This window comes from Balaenoptera acutorostrata, chromosome 1, assembly GCF_949987535.1.
Source record: "Balaenoptera acutorostrata chromosome 1, mBalAcu1.1, whole genome shotgun sequence".
Classification (NCBI taxonomy): Eukaryota; Metazoa; Chordata; class Mammalia; order Artiodactyla; family Balaenopteridae; genus Balaenoptera; species Balaenoptera acutorostrata.
The window spans coordinates 140,783,854-140,807,127 of NC_080064.1; the positions used below are offsets into that span (position 1 = coordinate 140,783,854).

Genomic DNA, 23,274 nt, shown 5'->3' on the forward strand with positions numbered 1-23,274 from the left:
TATAACAATTCTAACATGATAACCTATTATATTTAATATTTCATAATAAACAGTTGCTTTTTCCAGATTAAGAAATGTATAATTTAGCTATTGTTGCTTGGACTAGGAAAGTCCCTAATCAGTCTGTGTGTCTTTAGGCATTATTTGAGGTGAGTAAAATACAAAGAATGTATTTTTTAGATGTTAAAGGCCTCTGTTTGCCAAAAAAAGAAGAGAAATCTTCTTTTGGCTCTAGTTCTCCTTTACTATCCCCTTACCACTTCACAAAGATATTGATTAATTTACATCTTAAGTTGGCTAAGAATATGGGCTATTTTTAGCAATGTGTTCTCAAAGTATATATGATGTGGAATGAGTAAAAGTAATTAGACCAACTTTTGTATATCCTTTATATACAGTAGTCTTGGGAAATCTCCCTACTGTAGGTAGAATTGCACTTAAAATGAAAAATCCTGGGCTTCCCTGGTGGCGCAGTGGTTGAGAATCCGCCTGCCAATGCAGGGGACACGGGTTCGAGCCCTGCTCTGGGAAGATCCCACATGCCACGGAGCAGCTGAGCCCGTGAGCCACAACTACTGAGCCTGCGCGTCTGGAGCCTGTGCTCCGCAACAAGAGAGGCCGCGATAGTGAGAGGCCCGCGCGCCGCGATGAAGAGTGGCCCCCGCTTGCCGCAACTAGAGAAAGCCCTCGCACAGAAACGAAGACCCAGCACAGCCAAAAATAAATAAATAAGTAAATTAATTAATTAATTTAAAAATAGAGCAATAAAGTCATCAATTAAAAAAAAATGACAAATCCTGTAGTGAAACTACCTAGCTAATGATTGAATCTCCTTTACAGATTAAGATCTGATAAGATACTCAACAGCTCCTGAGTTTTTACTTACTATTGATAAGTTCTTTCTCATATTAAGACTAAATTGGTTTTCACGTAATGAATTATAATTTGCTTTTACAGCTTTAAGGCTTTACATATTTTAATTCTTCCTACATGCCTTTGAAGCGGCTGTAATGTTTCATCAGTCTTTTTCTCCCTATTAAACATTGATATTCTCTCCTGTTGTCTGATAACGTTTTTTTGAGCCCCTTTCAACCTCATCAGCTTTAGCTCTTTATCAGTGTCCCTCCTTAAATACACTGCTCAGAATTGACCATATACAGGCATACCTCATTTTATTGCACTTTGCTTTATTGTGCTTCCTAGGTACTGCAGGGTTTTTTTGTTTGTTTGTTTGTTTTAACAAATTGAAGGTTTGTAGCAATCCTGCATTGTCAGATAATGGTTAGATTTTTTAACAATAAAGTATTTTTTAATTAAGGTATGTACATTGATTTTTACACATAATGCTGTTGCACACTTAATAGGCTACAGTATTGTGTAAACATAACTTTCACATGCACTGAGAAACCAAAAAATTTGTGTGACTAGCTTTATTGCAATACTCGCTTTATTGCACTGGTCTGGAAGTGAACCCACAATATCTCTGAGGTATGCCTGTAGTATTTTGTGTTATTGCTTAATTAGTATAATCACATAACCTCCTTCTTTTTTCTAGATACTATCCTTTGATGAATGCAGTTTATAATCACGTTCGTTTTATTTTTAGCTATACCATTCTCATGGGACTCACAAAAGCTTAGAAAAGTTCGAAGACCCAAATCTCAACCTGTGCTTTTGTAGTTATTTTTTTGATCCAAGTACGGGACCTTATTTTATTCCTTCATTTTGTTAAATTTGGCCCATCATTCCAAGCTTATCAACACATTTTTAGGTTCGTTCTCTTAACATAGCTATTGTGTTTCCCAACTTTCACGTCAACTCTAAAATTGAGGTACCTGCCTTCATCTAGGTCATTGCTAAAAATGATGAACTCAACAGAGCCAAAGACAGCCATAAAACACTCACTAAAAAACGATATGCCAGATATTTATTTAACACCTTCTATTTGCACTGTCCTGGCCACTGGGAAATTATAAAGAAAAAGAAATCCCACAGCGTAGCGGGAGAACAGATGCACAGAATACAAAATTCTGTAGGATAATTACTACAATGGAATATGAACAAGATGGATTGGGAGCACAGAGGAAAAAGCTCTTGAGTCTTCCAGGCAGAAACTTCCTTCCAGGTTGATAGTTGCCTTGTCCTTCAGTCCAAAGAAATGCACATCCACCTAACTGACCTGTCTCTATTTCACCATCTGGTTCACAGGGATATGGTGAAAGGACATATGCTTGCTGAAATCTGGCCACATTCTATTTACCACTTTTCTCTTTTCTACCAGCCTAATACCCTGTCCAAAAAAAAAAAAAAAAAGTCTGACTTTTTAATTTAATTATTTATGTGTAATACATATTAATTTACGTACATACACACATACATATTAAGGAGCAGCAGCAAGGGAAATGTGTAGTTGAATAGAATAGATTCCCAAAACCAGAAGAAAATGGAGGCATATTTGCAGGTTGTGAGATCTCTCAGTTGCCACAGTTGAGGTTGCAAACTGGGCTTTGTGCTTTCTGATGGCCAAAGGAAAAAGGAAAACACGATGTTCTTACTGGCTGGGAGGGAAATAATTGCTGTTCTTACAGAGGAGCAGAGCTTTTGCTATACTGACAAGGCACTGTGGGGACTCATCATGGCTTCGCTGAGAGACACAATGGATCATGTCCTGAGCGTGTGTTCCTGCTGTAAGGGCAGAAATGATTACATTAGGACAGTGCTTCCTAAATTTTATTATCGCATAGGAAATTGTTCAAGGAACAAATTTAATAATAAAGGGTGAGAGAACTTAGAAAAAGGAAAGCTGTGCACCTTTGTTTGAACAGATAAACAAATTCATGGGAGATAAGAGATCTTTTATAGGGGACACACTTATTAGCTTTTCCAGAACGTGATTCTCCCTCAGCACCAGGTTGAGAAGTGTTGCATTAGGCTGTTGCTTATAGCATCCTTCATAAGAGAAGAACACCAGTTCCTTTGTATCTTAATAATATTTCTTATATAGCCACAAAATTTGATTCTTTGACCAGATACATACAGGAAGCTCTGAATTAATCAAGTTCCTCTACTGGTGGACTTCTGTTTAGAATAGACTGATACACATTGTGAAACTCCCGGAGGGAGATTTCTAAAACTTACTTGACCATATCACCCTTTTTGGTGGCATTTCTGTCCAGGGAGCATGCGTTAGGGAACAAAGAAAGGGATATTTTACATAGGCTTCGAGCAGCCTCACCAAGGAGAAAGAATGCGGCAGCCGCCTTGCCACATACCTGTCATCCACAACCAAGGGTGCAAGTCTGGCAGCGCTGCGCTCCCACACTCCAGAATGGTGTGGCCTCCAATCCAAGAGTCTTCTCATTTCCTCGTGCCAGGAATCAGAGCACAGGTTCCCCTCTTCACTTCCTCTGCCTTTTTCAAGAGGAAATTGTGATAAGTGCAAGTTAGGAGCTTGTTGTCACATGGCTTTTTGCCAAGTTAGACTTTTGGTTAGAGACCCTCGACAGCGCGATTAACTTTGCTGAATTTGTGACTAAAGCAGGGTTTACAATCTGCTTTCTCCACCTGGCCTCCATCTCACTCACAATATCATTACATATAATAAGTCTAACATGTTTCTCTTATAAGTAGTTTTAAAAAATTTATTGTAAACAAGCAAAACATCTTGGGCAGTTCATTCTAATTTGATTCCTTTGGTTTACTTTAGGAATCCCCAAATCCTAAAATGCAAAAAGAGCATTTTATATAAAATATAATATAACAGTGACTTTTAAAATAAACTTAAGCAATAGTACATTTAAAGAATACTCCAATACCAAAAAAAAATCGGGGGGGGGCGCGGAATTCCCTCGCGGTCCAGTGGTTAGGACTTGGCGCTTTCACTGCTGGGGCCTGGGTTCAGTCCCTGGCCAGGGAACTAAGATCCCACAAGCCGCGCAGCGTGGCCAAAAAAAAAAAAAAAACTCCAATGAATATGAAATTTTACTCATTTATTTACATACTCCAGAATCATATCTAATATTGTCTTTGGATATATGCATTTTATAATTGTAAATCCATATATCTGAAAATTTGCATTCTTCTACGTATTCTCCTATGTTGACAGAGACAACATACTTGTAATCCTTTATAAAATACTGGAGTATTGTCAAGGTTGACAGATTTGAAGCCAGTTTTTATTCGACAGTTGAGTTTTTTCAAACTTTTTGCAGCTTTAAAAGGGCTATTCAGGGCTTCCCTGGTGGCGCAGTGGTTGAGAGTCTGCCTGCCAATGCAGGGGACACGGGTCCGAGCCCCAGTCTGGGAAGATCCCACATGCCGCGGAGCAGCTAGGCCTGTGAGCCACAACTACTGAGCCTGCACGTCTGGAGCCTGTGCTCCGCAACAAGAGAGGCCGCGATAGTGAGAGGCCCGCGCACCGCGATGAAGAGTGGTCCCCGCTTGCCACAACTAGAGAAAGCCCTCACAGAAACGAAGACCCAACATGGCCATAAATAAATTAATTAATTAATTTACCAAAAAAAACTAAAAAAAAAAAGGGCTATTGATATCATCATATAAATTACCTTTTTTTCTCTGACTTATTTCCTTGGCTTGTAGTCCGATGCATGGGGTTACAAAGTTAGTGAATATCATTAATTCCTCGCTTTTGTGTGACAGTGATTTTCTAACCTTTGTGTTTTCTAAATTCTAGGTACAGGAGCTCCACGAGGAGGAGGCACAGTGGGTGAACTATGATGAGGATGAGTTGTGTGTGAAGATGCAGCTAGCTGATGGGATCTTTGAGACCTTGATCAGAGATACTATTGATGTTCTGAATCAGATCAGTGAAAAACAGGGGAGAATGCTACTTGTGTGACATCTTGCAAATAAATCGAACACTGAGTGCTAATATGAGTCCTGGGCCTTTCTGCCTCCTGATATACACCCCATCTCCATCATAGCAAGAGTGCTTCTGGACCTTGTACCTGTTCTTAAAGACTGCTGGTTTGGAGTTCATGGGACAATGAGGTATATCTGGTATTACAGCCTTTGCCTTTAGAGACTGTCCACTGGAATAATTGGTTGTTTTCGGTGGGCAGGGTCTGATGTTGACACACAGTATAATCCTACACCTCTTGTTGGCATCCCTACTGGGTCTCAGATGAGGGCTGAAAACACCAGACTTACCTCTTAGCTTAGACTAGGGTACCACTTCCTTGAGTCTGAAGTCAAGCAAGAGAGGTATATAGATGTGCATCATACCATTTTTGAAATGTAATCATGGTTTATACCATGAAAGTCATAAATGGACATTATAGTCTCTAAACAGTATTAAACCCTGAACTACTTTCAGATAGGCAAGTTTAGTAATGTGTGCCTATTTCCCATTGTGGAGTTCATTTCATTTTGTTTTGAAGACCATTTTCTTCCATTATTGCAGTTGAGCAGCGCCAAGTGGACTGTCAAGTTAACAGAAATCAGTGGTAGCCTTGCTTCCTGAGCACCATCTAAAGAATTTTAAACTTTTGCAGTATTTTTAGTTTTCTCTCTGTGAGCATGAAAACAAAGAAGCGCCCCCACTGAAGACTGGGCTCACAGGACTGGTGCAGGGCTGGTTCTTCTACCCCTTGTCTACCCCTGCACTTTTCTTACTTCCTCTGAACCTCTGCCAGCTGCTCCCAGAATCACAGATCCTCAGGACCATCTCAGGCATCGAGGCATGGCAGAAGGGGAAATAATTCATTTTGGCCTTCAAACTTCCAGCTCCCATATCTCCCCAAGAAGTCAGAGACGCTGTTACTTGAATGATTTAGGAAATGAGTGTGTGCACCAAAGACAAAAAGATATTGTCTATTGTTTGCGTGCTTGTTTTACGCTATAGAACATTTTTTTAATTTATTTTAAGATAAATTATTAAGTTGAAAATGTATGTCCCTATTCAGAAGTGAAAGATTCTTCTTGTAATAGTTAAACTTCCGTCTTGAAGCTTCTATGGTTCGTAGTCTTTGCACAGGAAACTTACGGTTTTAACAAACCCATACACATATTGAAGAAGGCAGTTTAATTCAGTAAAAAGAAGATGAGCTTTTCTAAGATCACCTGCAGTAGCAGGAATGGGGTAAAATGATTTAAAGACACTGTAAAATTCAATCCTGCCTCTCTTGCAGCATTGCTTCTCACAACTATTACCTGTATCTGAAAAAAATATATAGACTCCAGCTGCTACGTTAGAGCATATGTGATGCTCTCCTGGGACCTCAGTACCCTGCCTTCTTGACTGGTTTCTCTGAATCAGTCCTATCCTTCAAGTAATCTAGAAGAATGTGGATAATCTTAGGCGTGAATGTAAATGCCTTAATATTGAAGGTCCTGATTAGAAGCATGATATAAGACATCCACTGGATTCATACTTACAAATATCCTGGAATGTTATAACTTCAAAATATGTTAGGAAAACCCCAAAGATGGTATAATCTTTAAGTGTGCATGTTCATTCATTTCTGCATCTTTCCTCCAAACTTGCCTTTGCGTCTCCAATGTTTCACTATGCATACTTCCATTCCTTTTCGGTTCCATCTTGTCATTATGAGAAACTTACTGAAATAATCATTGGAATACTTGCATTTTGCACAATGACTGGTATGATAGCTCTTGACAAATAAGGAAAGCACTGAAATGTTGTGATTGGGTCTCGGGAAATGCTCAGATTGCTGTTGCCAGCATTTCTTCTAGGCTTTTGATGTTGAGCTCTAGTCTTGTAGCCATAATGAGCAAATTGACTAAGAGAAGCTAGGGTTTCTTGGGGTTATTAACCAGTAGTGTGGAGATATTATTTTCATGTGGCCAAGGAAAAGCGAAGCCTTTTCTTTTCAGTTTGTGTTATTTGGAAGACGGAAAAACATCTTGTCTACATCCTTTGGCTGTTTGTAGGATTACATAGTCCTTATGATACTGAAACTTTACAGCTGCTGTAAATTTTTTATAAATGAATATGAAAATAATATAATAGGAATATAGGTTGTTTTTCTACATACTCATTATTTGGACCTAAATAAATTTTTAATAATGTTTATCTTTACTCTTTATGACATTGTGATTCCAAAAAAGGAAAAAAATGATATAAGTCCATGGAATCAGCAACCTGGACTTAAAGTTCCCTGGTAAGAATGCTGCCAAGAATGGGGCAGTAGCAGTCCTAACATACTCCAGCTGTCTTTACTATCTTGAGAATCCTGGGTTCCAGATAAAAGAGGCAGGAATGGATCAGTCTTACTCTTTGCTAGAAATGATTATCCATAGTTTGGTAGCAGAAAACAAAGGAATCTATAATTAGCAGATTTCTTATTGCTTTAACTATTTGGGTATAATTGAAAAGGGGTTAATTGTTAGCATTAGGAATGATAAACATGGATACCCAGCCACTCGTTCCATATTGGGATCTTTTTAATCAAGCTCTGCCTCTTAACCAAGAATCTAAATATTCCCTCTTTATAATCTTTGTTCCTTCTCCCCACATTCCCATCCTCTTTCACTCTTTCTTCATAATTCCTCTAAGAAAAAGATCTTTGCATCAGCAGTAATATCCTTTAGAATAATAGCACTATCAGAATTTAGCAGTAAACCAACATATAGGCTTCAGATTTATTTCTGAGTCCAAAATAATTTGTGCTATCCAGGGTACTTCACTCTGGGTTAAATAAGTACAGGGTATAGATTCCCTCTTCAGGTCTAAACAGGAATTTTTACTCTAGGGAAAAGTGGGAAGAGCTCAAAAGTAGTTAATAAGGAAGGTAATTTGTTTTTCTTTTATGTAAAAGAAAGGAAAATTCCTTCTGTGACTACAGGTCTCTGAGAAATTACCTTTCAAAAGAGATTTCATTGCTCATAAGAGTGTTGTGGCCTATTGATAAAAACAATTTTGTTCACTTTCTTGTCTTGAAAAAAAGTGGCCTTAGCTTTTTGCAATACTTGAATAAAGTGTGTACTCGCACAGCGTTAGAGACTCATAACTTTTCTTCAAGAAGTTCAAACTTACATCTTCTTTTACTACCTTAAGAATACTAGTGAATAAAACATTAATTCAAAGAGCAAATGATAGAAACTACAATGATGTTTAATGCAAATTGTAGAAATTTACATGTTTACAAATCATCTTAAACTGGTTGTGCAGCAATTCAATAAACTATCTTTGTATTATAAAAATGTGAAGAAAAAATGTAAACTGATGTAAAGGAGGTACTGTCATTTTAATTAACCTATATTTAATAGCTTTTCCTTCTGAACTTTGCAAAGCCTTCTTGGTAAACACATTGCAAAGCATTCCCTGGGAGGCCCCGCCTCCCTGTGTGTACTGTATTGTGCAGACATGAAAAACAAACCCGTTTACTGTGTATGTGTAAATAGCTTGGTCATCAGGCCTTTTTCAGTCAATAGTCACATCCAGTGCAACTTTGCACAGAAGACTTAGGGTGTGGTTTGTAAGTATGATCTGTAAAATAACTGGGATGAGTTCCCATGTACACCTGTGTAAATAGATTTGTTAACTGAAATGTACTTTAAGAAAAGATAAAATGTGTAAATAAACTGATTTGTAAATTAATTTCATGTCAGGTGTTCATTTTTTCACCTTTTGAGCCAAGTTTAGAAAGCTAGTCTCCATAAAATTCACTTCTGATCTGTTATTGGGTGGCAGAGCACTTACGATCGAGCAAAAGAGTGAAGACGAGCTGCGTGTAGGACCTGTTTACATAAATGCCATCCCCACGTCCGTCTGAGCAGCCTGGGCTTTGACATTCATAACTCACTCCTTCAACAGTCGTTGCGCCCACCTTCGTGTTCTGAGCACTGTGCCCAGTGCAGTGGAGAGCAGACGACAGACATGATCCCTGACCTTGGGGAGCTTAAAGTCTAATGAAAGAGAGTCATCAAAAAATAATTTCAAAAACAATGTATGCCAAATTGCAGCGAGTCCTGCAAAGGAAGCATACGCTGGTTTGAGAATATATATTTAATACAAGGACCCAACAAGAGTAGGGGAGTGAGTCAGAGAGGAGTTCCCTGATGAATTATAACTTTGTGTTCTGTATCGATGGGCTTCTCCCCTGTAATTCAAGGCAAATGTCTTTTCTCCCAAATGACTTGAATTCTGATCACCCTTACAAAATAACACGTGGAAATGTCACACAAGTGGGTGACAAGAACAACCATCTGATAAGGAGGTGTGGCTATAATTTATTTCTAGAAATACAAGCTTGGAGGAGATTAGAGCTAGAAGGTAGAGAAGAATAAAAGAATTGCCAAGGTGGAAACGGTTGCCATTCAGGATTATGAATCATCTCTGGTCCAGCAAGTTAGAAGTAACCACCATCATCTCACCTGACTTCCTCTGGTAGCCTGCTGATGGCTGTCCCTCTTACAGCTTTAACTCCTACACAACCATGGACATTAAAGAAATTCTCAGAAAAAGATCCCATGTTGCAGCAAGTTCTAAGTTCTTCCGACTCTTATAAAACGGATATTTGAGCGCCCACTCTGTGCCAGATACTGTTTGTTGGTAAGTCACAATAGTAATGACAGCTTGAATCTTGGAAAAAAGACCAAGTACCTGTTTCCTTGAATCAAAATATATGAAAATAGTTATTGATAGATGGGAGGATGGTGGTTGACACGGCAGAGCCAGGAATGGTGAGACCAACACTGGTGAGACTTACAGAGGTGAGTGCTGGAGAAGCAAGCCAGTGCTCTATAAAATCCCAGAAAAGATCAGAAACTGGAGGCAGTGACTGCCACAGAGAAAGCTGTGAAGTGTGGCATTGTTTCATTGGGTGGCCAGGCTGTGGAGCCAAGATTAAAAGGCAGGTAAGTGCTACCCAGGGGGGAGACCAGGGCGTAAATCCGAAGTCACTGAGAACAGACAGCAGCACCCCAAGCTCAAGGTACTGAGTTTCCTTACAGAAAGAGAGAGAAAGCGCACAACATCCAGTCCCCTGCAATGCTTCGGTCCCCCATGGCCAGCGGGTCCATCCGAGGCCTGGAAGCGTTCCAGGCCCAGGCCCACTCGTAGGTGACCGTGCAGGAGGGGAGAAGTTGCACATGACAGCCTTTCCCAGCAGTCCACCCTGCCCAGCCACCGACAGAGCAGATAAAGTCATACCAATTCCGGGAGGACCATCATTTGCCCCAAGTCCATAGGCGGAGCTGGGTCGATGGGCCCCTGAGACGCCCACATGAATACAGCTTGCTTACAGGGACTCCCTGTCACTTTGAGACAGCACTTTACCAGAATCACTAGGAAAGCCAGACCCAGGATGATGGAGGATTGTCCTCAACCGGAAACACCCAGTGCCTGGACTAAGCCAACTGAAGAGGCCTAAGTAGGGACTGCGTGTGCACAGATGATAACCGTCCAGCCTGAGCAAGGCGCTTCTGCTTCCCCAGGTGGTTGATATACCCACAGCAAGAGGCGTTGGCAATCACACAAACACCACCCCATTCTGCCAGCAGGTAATTGAGGGCCATTCAGGTGTCCATCACTACTTTGGCTATCACGTCGTGATTCTTGTTGATCTAGAGGAAAGTCCAAGTCACTGTGTACTGGCCAAGCCATTAAAACGGGAGTGTGGAACAAGAGGGGCCATGTTCTGGGATGAGAAGCCCAGCATTGTTTGAGTTTGCCTCCTTTCCTGCTGGCTATGCTGATTCTTAATCAGAGTGTCGTACAAGCACCACAGAGGCTTCTTAGAAGTGAGAAGAAGGCAAGTTAAAGTTCCCACCTCACTCCCACTCCAGGAAACTCCCGAAGCCGAAGATGTTCTCACCTACTACTTCTGTGGGATCCCTTGTTGCTTGACAAAACTTTCAGCCCAATCATCCAACCTGGGGAGGGAAGTCACACCCTGAATGAACTCGACAACCTGGGGAGGGGAGTCACACACTGAATGAACTCGACGCACTCTATAACATCACCCACTTGGGTCAGAGGTTCCAGCACAACCAGGGGAATCCTAGTGCCCCATGTTCTGCGTCCCTTCCCTGTTCCCATAGGGTCCCCCAGGAGGGAGGCACCTGACGGTAGCATTGCCTCCACATTTGAACTGAGAGCCCCTACTGGTGTGACACCACTGTGGCCCTGATCACAAGTCACCCTCAGGAAGTGTGTTCCAGCAGGAGAAAAAGAACGGTTGGGTGTCCCAGGATTGGGATTTGGCTGGTGAAGACTAATCAGACAACCGCCTGGTCCTCCACCCACTCCAAGTTCAGTGTCACCCACTGTGTGTTGGAGTGTAGTGCTTAATGTTCAAATGACTTTTCCTAAGCGGGGGTACCATTAAGTTGGGGTTTTGATGGCTTTGTTGTAGATGTTTGAACCACTCACTTCAGTGTTTTTTGGGCCCATCTGTCTGGGGGGATGGGGAGCATGAAAGCTCTAGTGATGTCACAGGAGCACGTCCGTTACTGTGTTTTGGGGGCTGTGAATGTGGTGTCTGGACCAGATGGGAATTTCTTTGGCCATCTGAACATATGGCAAAGTTGTTTCTTTAAGCTACAACAGTGGTCTCTGAGTCTACATGACACACAAATATGTGTCCAGGCGTGAGTCACTGGGATCCATGACTGGGGACTTGTGGTTTGATGTGGTCAATTTGCCACACTTGTGTTGGGCCTAAGCCTGCTTCACGTGGCCCCGTTTGCCATGTCGCACGGCCTGCCCTTGCTGACAGGAGTCACATGACTGTTCTATCTTTGGCTTTCATTTTTGGGGGCGAGTCATTGTGAGTTAGTCCATTTTTATATCTGAGTTGGACATTTATGTTCCATTCTGGGAGGGGCCCAACGGGCAGTCATGGTGATTTGCTAAGTGTGTGTTAGTTTAGCTCATGAGTTCCATTTGTGTGTGTGTTTTTTTCCATTGGTTCTTTGTTATAAGCATTAATATGAGTGATGAGTAGGTTTTTTGGGTTTTTTTTCAGTCGCAAGCTATTGTCTGCAATTTTCATTTGATGATGATGTCACCCAGGGAAGAAATCAAGGAGGTTGCTGAGAACAGACAACAGCACCCCAGGCTCACGTGGTACCGCGTTTCCTTACAGCAACAGAGGAGGAGAGAAAGTGCACAAGATCCAGTCCCTTGCAATGCATTGGCCCCCCGTGGCCAGTGGGTCCACTCTGAAGCCGGTATGCACCCCACTTGGTGCTGCAGTGGAAGGACCCTAACCCCTCCTACGGGGTCTGAAATACAGAAAGCTGGGGCCATGCCAGAGGGCCACTGACACCTGCGCTGAAGCAGAGCAACGAGTACACGTTGAGTCTGAAGCAGGGAAAGGTGATGAGCCCGGCACAGGCTGTAAGGACTCTGTCTCTTGCTAAGGAAGTGGCCCAGGCCCAGACCCGTTCTTAGGTGACCATGCAGGAGGGGAGAAGCTCTGTGTGACTGTGTTTCCCAACGGGGATGAAAACAGAGAAATTGATTGAAGTCTGAAGGGATCAAGTGGACTCCCCTGGCACCCACCCCCACCTAGAGGATCCAGGTCACTGATGATCCCCTCTCCAATGCCCTCAGGAGATAATTTATTGTCTGGAGAAACTGAACCAGAGGGGCCCTGAATTCAAGGACACCAGGTACAACAGAGCACAAAAATGAGGCAACAGGCCAAAAATAAGGATTAAGTTAAAGTCTGTGGACTGAATGGAGAGATCCCATCAAGCTTATTCAGAACTCCCTGTCCCAGGAAGAAGACTGGAGGACTCTCCTCTGGAAAAACAGAACAGTCTTGGAGGAAAGACCAGTAGTTACTGACATTTGGAGATTTCCTCCAGAGAAGAAGTTGGATTGCCACCTGATCTCCTTCCAGTAAAGTTGACCAGTCGAAAGCCCCACCCATGTATACTGAGTTACTCATCACATTTTTAGCACATCGCCCATGTGTGAACAAATCACCACCCATCCCAAGATTTGAGGGAAACCTCCTATGTGAAACAGACCAAACCAAAAAGAAGACAAAACAAAAAGAAATTCTGGTGAGACAACAGTGCATGGCACCGAAGAAAATATTCCAAGGAACAAAAACTGTAATTAAAATTAAAATTCTCAGATACCAGAAGCAATACTGCCTCCATAAAATAGGAATGACATGGTCTAAAAGAGTAAAGAGTCAGACAACAAGATAACAGCTCTTGAAAATTAAAAGTAGAGTAGCTATAATTTTAAACTTACTAGAAAATTAGAAGATAAAGTTGAGGAAGTCTTCCTAGAAAGTAAAACAAAAAGGTTGATAAAAATAAGAGAGAAACAGAGAAAATCAGAGAACCAATCCAGGAAATCCAACCCCTAATTAATTGGACATCTAACAAGAACAGAGAAAACAAGAAGAAATTATACCAGAAAAAAATCTGGAACTTAAATACATGAGTTTCCAGTTGGAAATGGTCCAATGGGTGCCCAGCACAATAAATAAACCCCCAGTGAGACATGTCATTGTGAACTATCAGAACTCTGTGGGTAAAGAAACTATTCTAAAAGTTTCTGTAGAGAAAAATAGAATATTGCATACAAAGGATTAGGAATAAAAATATCATCACTCTCCTGAACAGAAACATTGGAGCCCTTAAGAAAATACAGCAGAATTTTCAAAAACTGAATGGAGATTATTTTCATCAAAATGTCTACACTCGGCCAAACAACGAATCAAGTGTTAAGGCAGAATATGGACACTTTCAGAAATACTAAGTCCTTACTTCTCAAGCATTCTTTCTCATAAACCATGACAGGTAAAGACTTGGGATCCAGAAACAAAAGATCTATTCCAGGAAGACTGTGAGGGAAATTCCCAAGATGACTGCTGTCTTGCACACCTAGAGAGCTGTCAGTCCAGATTAAAGCAGGGGGACAGAGAACTCGAGAAGGAAGTTCTCCAGGTGGGAGGGAGGGCAGAAAAGAGAGGAGTAAATAACCTGATGTTTTAATGACGTGAAACTTTTAATTGGTAGGCCGCTGGGAGGAGAGAAAAGACTTAGTAATAGGTTCAAAGAAGAATGAGTAATGAAAAAATGAGGACAAACAGTTTTGTACAAATAGAGAACAATCACAATACGCTTCTTGACTCACTATGAACAATATAGTTACAATAATGTAAATATTGAATATTGTGATATCACTATATTGAGAGGATGGGGGAAGGGAAGGGTGGTATCGGAGAGCTAAATATACACCTACCATGTTAGCAAGTCTGAGGGTTAATTTTATGTGTCAACTCGGCTAGGCCACAGTACTCAGATATTTGATCAAATGCCAATCCATATGTCTCTATGAAGGTATTTTTTAGATAAGATTAACAATGAAATCAGTAGGTTTTGAATAAAGCTGACTATCCTTCATAATGTGGTGGGCCTCATCCAATCGCGTGAAGGACTTAAGAGGGAAAAAAGATTGCAGTTCCACAAGGAAGAGTGAATTCTGCCCCCAGATTGCTTTTGGACTCCAGCTGCAACATCAGCTCTTTCCTGGGTCTCCAGCCTGCTGGCCTGCTTTGCAGATTTTGTATTAATACTTGCCAACCCCTACAATCACACAAGCCAATTGCTTAATCTCTCTGTCTGTCTGTCTGTCTGTCTGTCTGTCTCTCTCTCTCTTTCCACACACATTCCATTGGTTCTGTTTCTCTGGAGAACCCTGAGGAATATAGGAATTCAATAGCTAAAGTATAAGAACACTAAGGTAAAGACCAGAGCAAAGATCTGAAATGAAATGATGAACAGTGGGTACCTCTGGATGATGGGGAGGAGAGGAATGAGACTGAAGACACCTCTGTGTGTGTGTGTGTGTGTGTGTGTGTGTGTGTGTGTGTGTGTTTAATTAAAAGTCTTTTTTTGCTATGCACAAGTATCACCTTGATCATAAAAATTAATATTCCCCCTGCCAAAAAATAAAGCAACACCAAAAAGGGCATGTTCAGCCTCTCTTCATTTATTTCTCTAAATGTGCACAGAGCGCATTTAGATAGAATTATACTCCCTTTCCTCTTATAACTTCAACATTATTCCAGTACTATTGTCTGCAGAAGTTAAATTTAGGTCACAGTTTTTCAACTTAAATATTTTTCATTTCAACTAAGAATTAGACTCAAGGTAATTAAAACTGTTGATGTGTAATTTAAATGGTGCATTTAACACAATTAAAAATATTTTAGTACTTTTGCATATTAAAAAAAGATTAAAGATGTGCATTCGATTGTAGGGAAATGAATTGTCTTGTTGTGTCATTAACTAGTAGCCTCAACGTATCAACTTGCGTAGAACTACATTTAGGAGGCCAAAGTTTCCCTTGGCTCTATAACACTTTTACCTCTTAAAATTTATTTTGTTTTCATGATACTGGCATCTTCTGCAAGTAGATATCAAATTTTTTGTGCTTTTGTTTTTAACAAGAATATCATTTAAAAATACATTTTGGGGCTTCCCTGGTAGCGCAGTGGTTGAGATTCTGCCTGCCAATGCAGGCGACACGGGTTCGAGCCCTGGTCTGGGAAGATCCCACGTGCCGCGGAGCAGCTGGGCCCGTGAGCCACAATTACTGAGCCTGCGCGCGTCTGGAGCCTGTGCTCCGCAACAAGAGAGGCCGCGACAGTGAGAGGCCCGCGCACCACGATGAAGAGTGGCCCCCGCTTGCCGCAACTAGAGAAAGACCTCGCACAGAAACGAAGACCCAGCACAGCCAAAAATAAATAAATAAATACTTTAAAAAAAAATACATTTTATGCAATTTGTCTTAAGAATGCACATCAGGAAACTCAAAACCACACTTTTAGCTCCAAACACATTCCAGGATTCTGAGTTTCCACAACACAAAGAGGCATGTGTGATGACCCATTTTAAGCCCAGTCAAAATATTTTGAAAAATAATAATTATCTAAATAACTTCCCTAACTGGTCTGTCAGTGTTATTACTACTATTTTGAGAAAATTAATTTAAACAATTAGATGAACTAAGTGGAATTTTAAAACTCCAAATTCCTACTGTCTCAAGGTTGAGTTTCTTCAGTTAGAGAAAAGGGGTAGAAAAGGCACTTACTCAAGAATTCCTTGGGAGTTGCAATACTGACCATTCCTGCTTCTGGCCTTTGAGACCAATATCTTGTTAATTCTAATACTTCCTTGAAAGTACAATTGCTCAAAATGTACATAACATGAGAGTTTGTCTTAAGAAGTATTCATACTATTTTCATCATTTTGGGAGACCCAGAATAGAAGACAGGAAAATCTGTAAGTTTCTGGTGAAGAAGATGAAACATTCAAGAGTTTTGCTCTTCAATTAGGGGCTGGTGACTAGAAACAAGACCGTTTTGGTTTCTACATCTTTGCTTATAAAAACAGCTAAGGATCTCAATGTGTGAAATAACCAATATGAAAAATAAATTTTACTGAGAACTATAGCAGCCAATATGCATCTGACTGCAAGGAACAGACTACTTGACTAAAAGTAGATCAACAAGATGGGCTTATACTTCTCACACAACAAGGAATCCAGAGATAGACAATATCAGGGTCAGCCAATGACTGTGCAATGTCAGAGCTTTGTGTCAACCTGATTCTCTTTGATTCTCTTGCTCATGATGCCTGGGTGGCCAGAGCAACTCCGAGTGCCTTGTCCCCACTCATCATCCAAAGTGAGAAGAGAGGGAAGGGATTTCTACTTACCTTATTCTCTGTTTTAACCTGAGAATGAAATTATTCCCAGAAATTACAAGGGGTAATTCATTTAAAATGACATCAGAGAATGAACATGTGTTCATTGAAGCCTAGGGATCAAGGCCTTTGCATTTTTTTCTACCCTGATTCCACGTCCTCTAATTTCTCTTTATTGTTATTATTATTTTCTCTGCAATTGTAATTTTTTGTTAGTTACATGTTTTGGTGAGAAAAAAAGAATTGAGAAGTTATTCATATAAGCAAAAGGGAAATATGTGTTTATGTCTGCAAAAGAAGTTCAAAGTTCAAAATTTTTTTTTTTTTTTTTTTTTACTTATTTATGGCTGTGTTGGGTCTTCGTTTCTGTGCGAGGGCTTTCTCTAGTTGCGGCAAGCGGGGGCCACTCTTCATCGCGGTGCGCGGGCCTCTCACTATCGCGGCCTCTCTTGTTGTGGAGCACAGGCTCCAGACGCGCAGGCTCAGTAGTTGTGGCTCACGGGCCCAGTTGCTCCGCGGCATGTGGGATCTTCCCAGACCAGGGCTCGAACTCATGTCGCCTGCATTGGCAGGCAGATTCTCAACCACTGCACCACCAGGGAATCCCCAAAATTTTTAACTTAAAAAATATTTTCAATTATTCCAATAAGTCCCAGCAAAATTCCCATTATGTGTCACTGGCCACAATGTCCTCCTGAGTAAGTGAGACTCAGAAAGCAAGTATCCAGAATTTTCAGCTTCTGAGGGCAGGTCCCACAGGTAAGGAAGAAGAATGGGGATATGACTGTTTATTTCACAACCAGCAGTATCTGCGAATGTATGTATCCCAAGCTCCTGAATTTCTTGGCAAAGTTATGAGTTTGTGACTAAATAAAGGTGTAACTGAGTAGCACTTGCTGACCTGTTGTGTCATCGCGCCAACACCCTTCCGTGTGCTCTATTATGACCAGAAGGGCCTTCAGAACTCATCTTCTCCATCCCTTCAGCCCTGGGTACAACCACATGCCAAACAGCCCCAAAACGGAGCAACTTCCCCAGATTTAAATGCACTAGAGAAGAAGCCATTATTCTTTTTTTTTTTTTTTTTTGGCTGCGTTGGGTCTTCGTTGCTGCGTGCGGGCTTTCTCTAGTTGCGGTGAGCGGGGGCTACTCTTTGTTGCGGTGCGTGGGCTTCTCATTGCAATGGCTTCTTTTGTTGCGGAGCATGGGCTCTAGGCACACAGGCTTCAGTAGTTGTGGCAGGCGGTCTCAGTAGTTGTGGCACACAGGCTTAGTTGCTCCGCTGCATGTGGGATCTTCCCGGACCAGGGCTCAAACCCGTGTCCCCTGCCTTGGCAGGCAGATTCTTTACCACTGAGCCACCAGGGAAACCCCAAAGCCATTATTCTTGACTCATTCATTAGCCAGAAGGTCTTCAAATTTCCCTTGCATGATTTATGATCAGGGTGTGGAGACAAAACACACATGTGTTAATAAGTAAAGGAAACCATTAGGTAACAGCCATTCAGGGATACGTTCATCCGTCCATTCATTCATTCCATGTGTCCACTATTTTCTGGCACTGTTCTATGCACTGTGGATCCCAACAGAAAATAAGAAATTGAGGTCCCCGTTCTAATTGCTTACATTCTAGCAGGAGGAGAGAGACAATAAAACAAGCAACGCGTAATGAGGGGAGCGGTCAGATCTGTGAAGACTCAAGAACAGGTGAAGTAAGACAGGGGGTGGGCGCATGAGCTCCTTTATACAGGAAGGTCAGGGAAGGCCTTTCTGGGAAGCTAGCATTTGAGCTGAGGCCTGGATGATGAGAAGGAGCCACTTGTGAGAAGGTCTGAGGGAAGAGCATTCTGGGAAGAGGGAACAGTCAGTACAAAGGCTCTCAGGTGGGAATGAGGAATAGGGAATAGGCAGTGAGGCTGCGGCCCCGTGAGGAAGGGAGTGTGGTAGACGCTGAGCAGGGGCCTTGCAGGCCACGCTGTGGGGTTGGGATTTATTCAGGTACAGTATGTCACCTGGGAGAGTTGTAACCAGGGGAGTGACACGATCAAGTCTATACTTTTAAAAGCTGTTAACATTAAAAAAAAAAAAAAAAAAAAAAAAAAAGCTCCCTCTGGCTGCTGGGTGCAGAATGGATTTTAACGGGGCAAATGGTGAAGCTCAACAATGAATGAAGAAGCTGTTGCAGGAGATGACCGTGCTGTGGACTAGACAGTGAGCTGTAAAGGGAGACTGGGAGAGAGAGGGGGTGCCTTTCTGAGGAGAGGCTCTGCACTGCTGCTGACTGAATGGGGTGTTGATGGAAAGAGGGGCTTTGGCCCAGAACTTGTGAGTGACATAACCTGGGCTCACCTGGGTCTGTCTGGCTCCCAAAGCCAAGCCTTTTTCCTATGTTTACTTTTGGTCATTGTCCCTTCTACTGGAGCATCTGTCTCAGGACTCAGAACGGGTTCCATCTTCTCTCATGTAACTCTGGGAGGGCGACCTCAGGCCCCAGGTCACCACATCCTAGATAAGACCTCAAGAATTGTCCACAGCAAAGTTGAAATCTTTAAGTACCTTTCTATTTGTTCAGAATAGAAACAACCCCCTCAGCATAAGCTGCAAAGCCCCCAAAGAATAGAAACCCCTCAGCATGGGCTCACGACCTCATCACATACCTACTCTCAAGTCAGCATCAGGATCCCTGGGGGGTTATCAAAAATGTAATGCAGTGGCACAATTTCCCAAGCCTGTGCCTGGTCCCCTTGAATGGTTAGTAATAATGATAAGCAACACAATGAAGTATTTAGAAGCCCTTCTGAGTGTTTTGCATCTAAGTATTTACATGTATTAATGTACACAAGTCCACTTAATCTGCAAATGGCCCTATGAAACAGGTACTATTAGCAGACCCATTTAATAGATAAGATGATTGAGGCATAGGAAGGTAATTAACTTGCCCAATATCATTCAGCTAGCAAGTGGTGGAGCTGGATTTGAATCCAAATAATCAAATCAAAACCATATATTGCATCTGTCCACAGACACCTTCTAGTGTTAGGGCTCAGGTCCTGAATGTGGGTGCTTGTTTTCTTCTGAAAAGAGGCTACCGAAGCCTGACTTCCATGTTCGCGCAGAGAAGACAGAAAACCATTTGGGTCCATAGCCAGCACTTTGACCAGGCCCTTCCTGTCTGTGAACTCAGGCCCCACATCTGCACAAACAAGATGAAGGATTGCCAGCTTCAGCTTCCTGTTCTTTAGAAATCCCTAGTGCTCTCCTCAACCCCACCCTCAGGAACATCTTGCTTGAGATGGGTTGCATAGTGAGGTGAAAGGCAGCCTTTATTTCTCAATAAGAGCATTAAACTCTTGTCAAATGTAGGCCTATGTTTAGCCACTAAAAATTACCTAACCTAAGACAACGTGCATGGCTATGTCTGTGTGTGGGTCTGAGTGTGTGCTGCAATCATTCTCAGCAAAGGGGAAGCCGCAGACCGGCACAGTTCACAGGTGGAAGAATCTTAAAGGGAAGTAGGGAATTCTGAAGGCGGAGGCCAGATCAGCCCTGTTCCAGGACTGCATGACTCCCGACAGCCCAGAGAGTCCCGCTGGGAGCACCGCAGGGCAAATCCCTCCCTGCTCAGCTGAGCCCTGGCCCAGGACTTGCCATGAGGGGTCACGCCGCTCTTTACTTTGGTTCCCGCTGGCTCTGAGCTATGAGGTCAGTCTTGGGCAGCTACCTTGAGAGGCAGCTGAACCAGGCGGTATTGTCCCTGGGCCTTGGAGCGACATCACTGAGTGACGTAGATTCTCCCACGTAATCTTTGAAGACAGAACACAGAGGAGTCTAAGAGCTGATGTAATTTGCCCAAGTGGTGGAGCTGGGATTTGAACCCAAGGCACATGTGGCGTCAGGACATAAGCCAGAGCAGGCCTCCCCGAGCCCTCAGCCTTGTGGGGCACCAGTGACAGAGCATCACAGGGTCAGCTGGATACAGTGGAAATGACCACTATTTGACCAGAGGAGGAACAGCTGGAGGAGAAGACTAGATAGCCACTGTGCAGAGCCTCCCCAGGAGCAGAGGCCCCTGACCCCGGGCAGGTACATGACCCAGAGCACAAAGGCATGGCCAGAGCATGACCCCGTTACAGCAGGGAAGTCCGCCCCAAGCCAGGCGGCCTGGGTCCACTCAGACCCACCCCGGGGCAGGAGGACCGATGGAGGCCACAGACCACATCTCTACATATTTAAAATATTTTAAAGTTATCAATCAAGCTAGCAAGCTGTTAAGTAAAACATGTTCTCTCCTCCTGCTTTGACACATAAGCCTCCACAATGACCTGGGAGGCCAGGTTTGGCTATAGAATTCTTGGACTTTGCAGAGCTCTGCGTCTGACTGAGCAGGTGTGGGGAAAGTGGGCCCCGGCCTGAGGCCCGCCCTTCCTCTTCTCGGGCCCGCTCTGTCCTACCTCTTGAGGGACCTTCCCGTACACGTGTGGATGCTGGGCCTGCATCTTCAAGCTCTGCCCATGGCTTTTGCAAAAAGCTGCCACTTGGTCACCATTTGGGCCTACTCAGGAGCAGTATCCACCCTCAGGAAGAGGAACCCAGGGGAGAGGCCCTGGAAAGCAGACTCATGGTCATTTGTGTTGGGAATTCCACAGTCTCAGTTGCCCAAGCGTGGTTTAGAAGGTGGGTAGAGGCCTTCCCCATCGTGGACTCTCTGCCCTGAGGGGAGGGACTCCTCCAGAGCAGGACCTTCTAACCCATGAGGCCCAGGACAGAGGCACCTCAGCCTGGGTCTAAGGCGGTTGTTGTTGCCACTTCCTCATTGAGAAACTCTGAGCACATTAATTAATCTCTCTGTTCCTTGTTTTTCACATTTGTAAAAAAGAAGATCATTGCAATAAGGAATAACAGGAATAAATGAGCTTATTCAGTATGGGTGCCTTGGGTTCAAATCCCAGCTCCACCACTTGGGCAAATTACATCAGCTCTTAGACTCCTCTGTGTTCTGTCTTCAAGGATTATGTGGGAGAATCTGCGTCACTCAGTGATGTTGCTCCAAGGCTCAGGGACAATACCGCCTGGTTCAGCTGCCTTTTAAAGTAGCTGCCCAAGACTGACCTCATAGCTCAGAGCCAGCGGGAACCGAAGTAAAACAGTGCTTGGCAAATAGCAAGGGTTATGTAAGTGTCATCAATTAAGTGTTATTATTGTTTGGACTTAGGCATCCTCGAAGTTGTTAACAGGTTGAGTGCTGCCCAAAAAACTCATTTCTTGACTGGTGATGGGCAAGGGCACTTCCTGGAGACCTGCAGAATTCTAAGAGCTAGGTACTCCGGAAGCCTGGTCTGTCCTCAGGCCAGAGCATATAATAGAACAGAACGTTTGGAAAGGCAGGAACAGAAGGGAGTGGGATAGAGCGAAGGGTGGAGCATTGGCTGCTAGTTCATTCAAAAAATATGTCTTGGGCGGGCACTTTCCAGGCCCCAGGTAACCAGAGTGTGCAACACAGACGAGGGTGTGTGCCTTCATTAGTCTTACCTTCTTGAGGCAGGGGAGAGGGAGAGAAGGAAGCTATGTAACAAGAAAGCAAAGAAATAAACATGACCATCACCGATAGAGATAAGGGGAGTGAAAGCAATCAAATAGGGTGAATGGAGAGTGAATGACTAGTGGTGGGGGAGAGGGGGGAGTGGGGGGAGGGGGAGAGCTACTTTCTAAAGGATGCTTATAGAAGGCCTCTCTGAGGAGGCGATGTTAAACAGAGACCTGCCCAATGAGGAGGGACTGGCCATGTAAGCGATCAGGAAAGGGTGTTCCAAGAGAAGAAACTGGCTAGTGCAAGGGCCCTGAGGTTGTAATGCGCTTGACACAATATAAGAAACAGAGAGAAGACCTATGTGGTTTAAAAGTAGTTTGCACAAGGAAAAGTGATAGGAGACAGAAGTCAGAAAGGTAAAGAGGGATCAGATCATGCCCTTCTCAAAATGTAATATGCCTACACACCATCTGGTGATCTTGTCAAAGTTCAGATTCAGATTCAGAAGGTCCGAGGTGCGGCCTGAGAGTCTGCATTCCTGATACGCTCCCAGGTTAGGCCAGTGCCACTGGTCCGTGGACCACTCTTCGAGCAGCAAGGCTCTCAGCAACAGATTTCACTTTAACTATATTCAGAAGACTTCAAACGATCTTAAGTAGGAACGTGACTCGGTCTGGCTGTATTTGTAAACCTCGCTCTGGTTGCAGTGTGGAGAACGGGTTAGGGTTAAGAGAGAAGGCTGGGTACCAACTGGGAGGGGACTGCAGTGGTCCAGGTGAAAAGTGGTGGAGGCCTTGTGGGTACTGAGGGAGTGGGTGGAGAGCAAGTCAACAAGCCTGGCTAACTGATTAGATGAAGAGGGTGAGTTAAAAACAGAAATGAAGCATGCCTGAGCATGATTGGGCCCTGAGCAAGAAGCTGGGGTGATGACGCCTTTACTGACGTGGCCGAGGGTAAGGGGGAAACAGAGTTTGTAAAGAAAACCCAGAGTTTCAGTTTGGGATGAGGGGGAAACAGAGTTTGTAAAGAAAACCCAGAGTTTCAGTCACATATTCAAGTGGAAATGTGAGTCAGATAAATGAATC

The 23,274-nt window shown here is 43.0% G+C and overlaps 1 protein-coding gene across 2 annotated transcripts in view; it reads left to right on the forward strand.

Moving 5' to 3' along the window:
- The window catches only part of CEP350 (centrosomal protein 350), a 137,359-nt gene extending 128,778 nt beyond the window's left edge, over positions 1-8,581 (forward strand). For both annotated transcript variants that reach the window (XM_057544308.1, XM_007188195.2), the window contains exon 39: positions 4,694-8,581. In XM_057544308.1, coding sequence (XP_057400291.1) covers positions 4,694-4,858 — 165 coding nt within the window. In that variant the 3' untranslated portion in view covers positions 4,859-8,581. The remainder of the gene's footprint in view (positions 1-4,693) is intronic.
- The last annotated feature ends 14,693 nt before the right edge of the window (positions 8,582-23,274 follow it).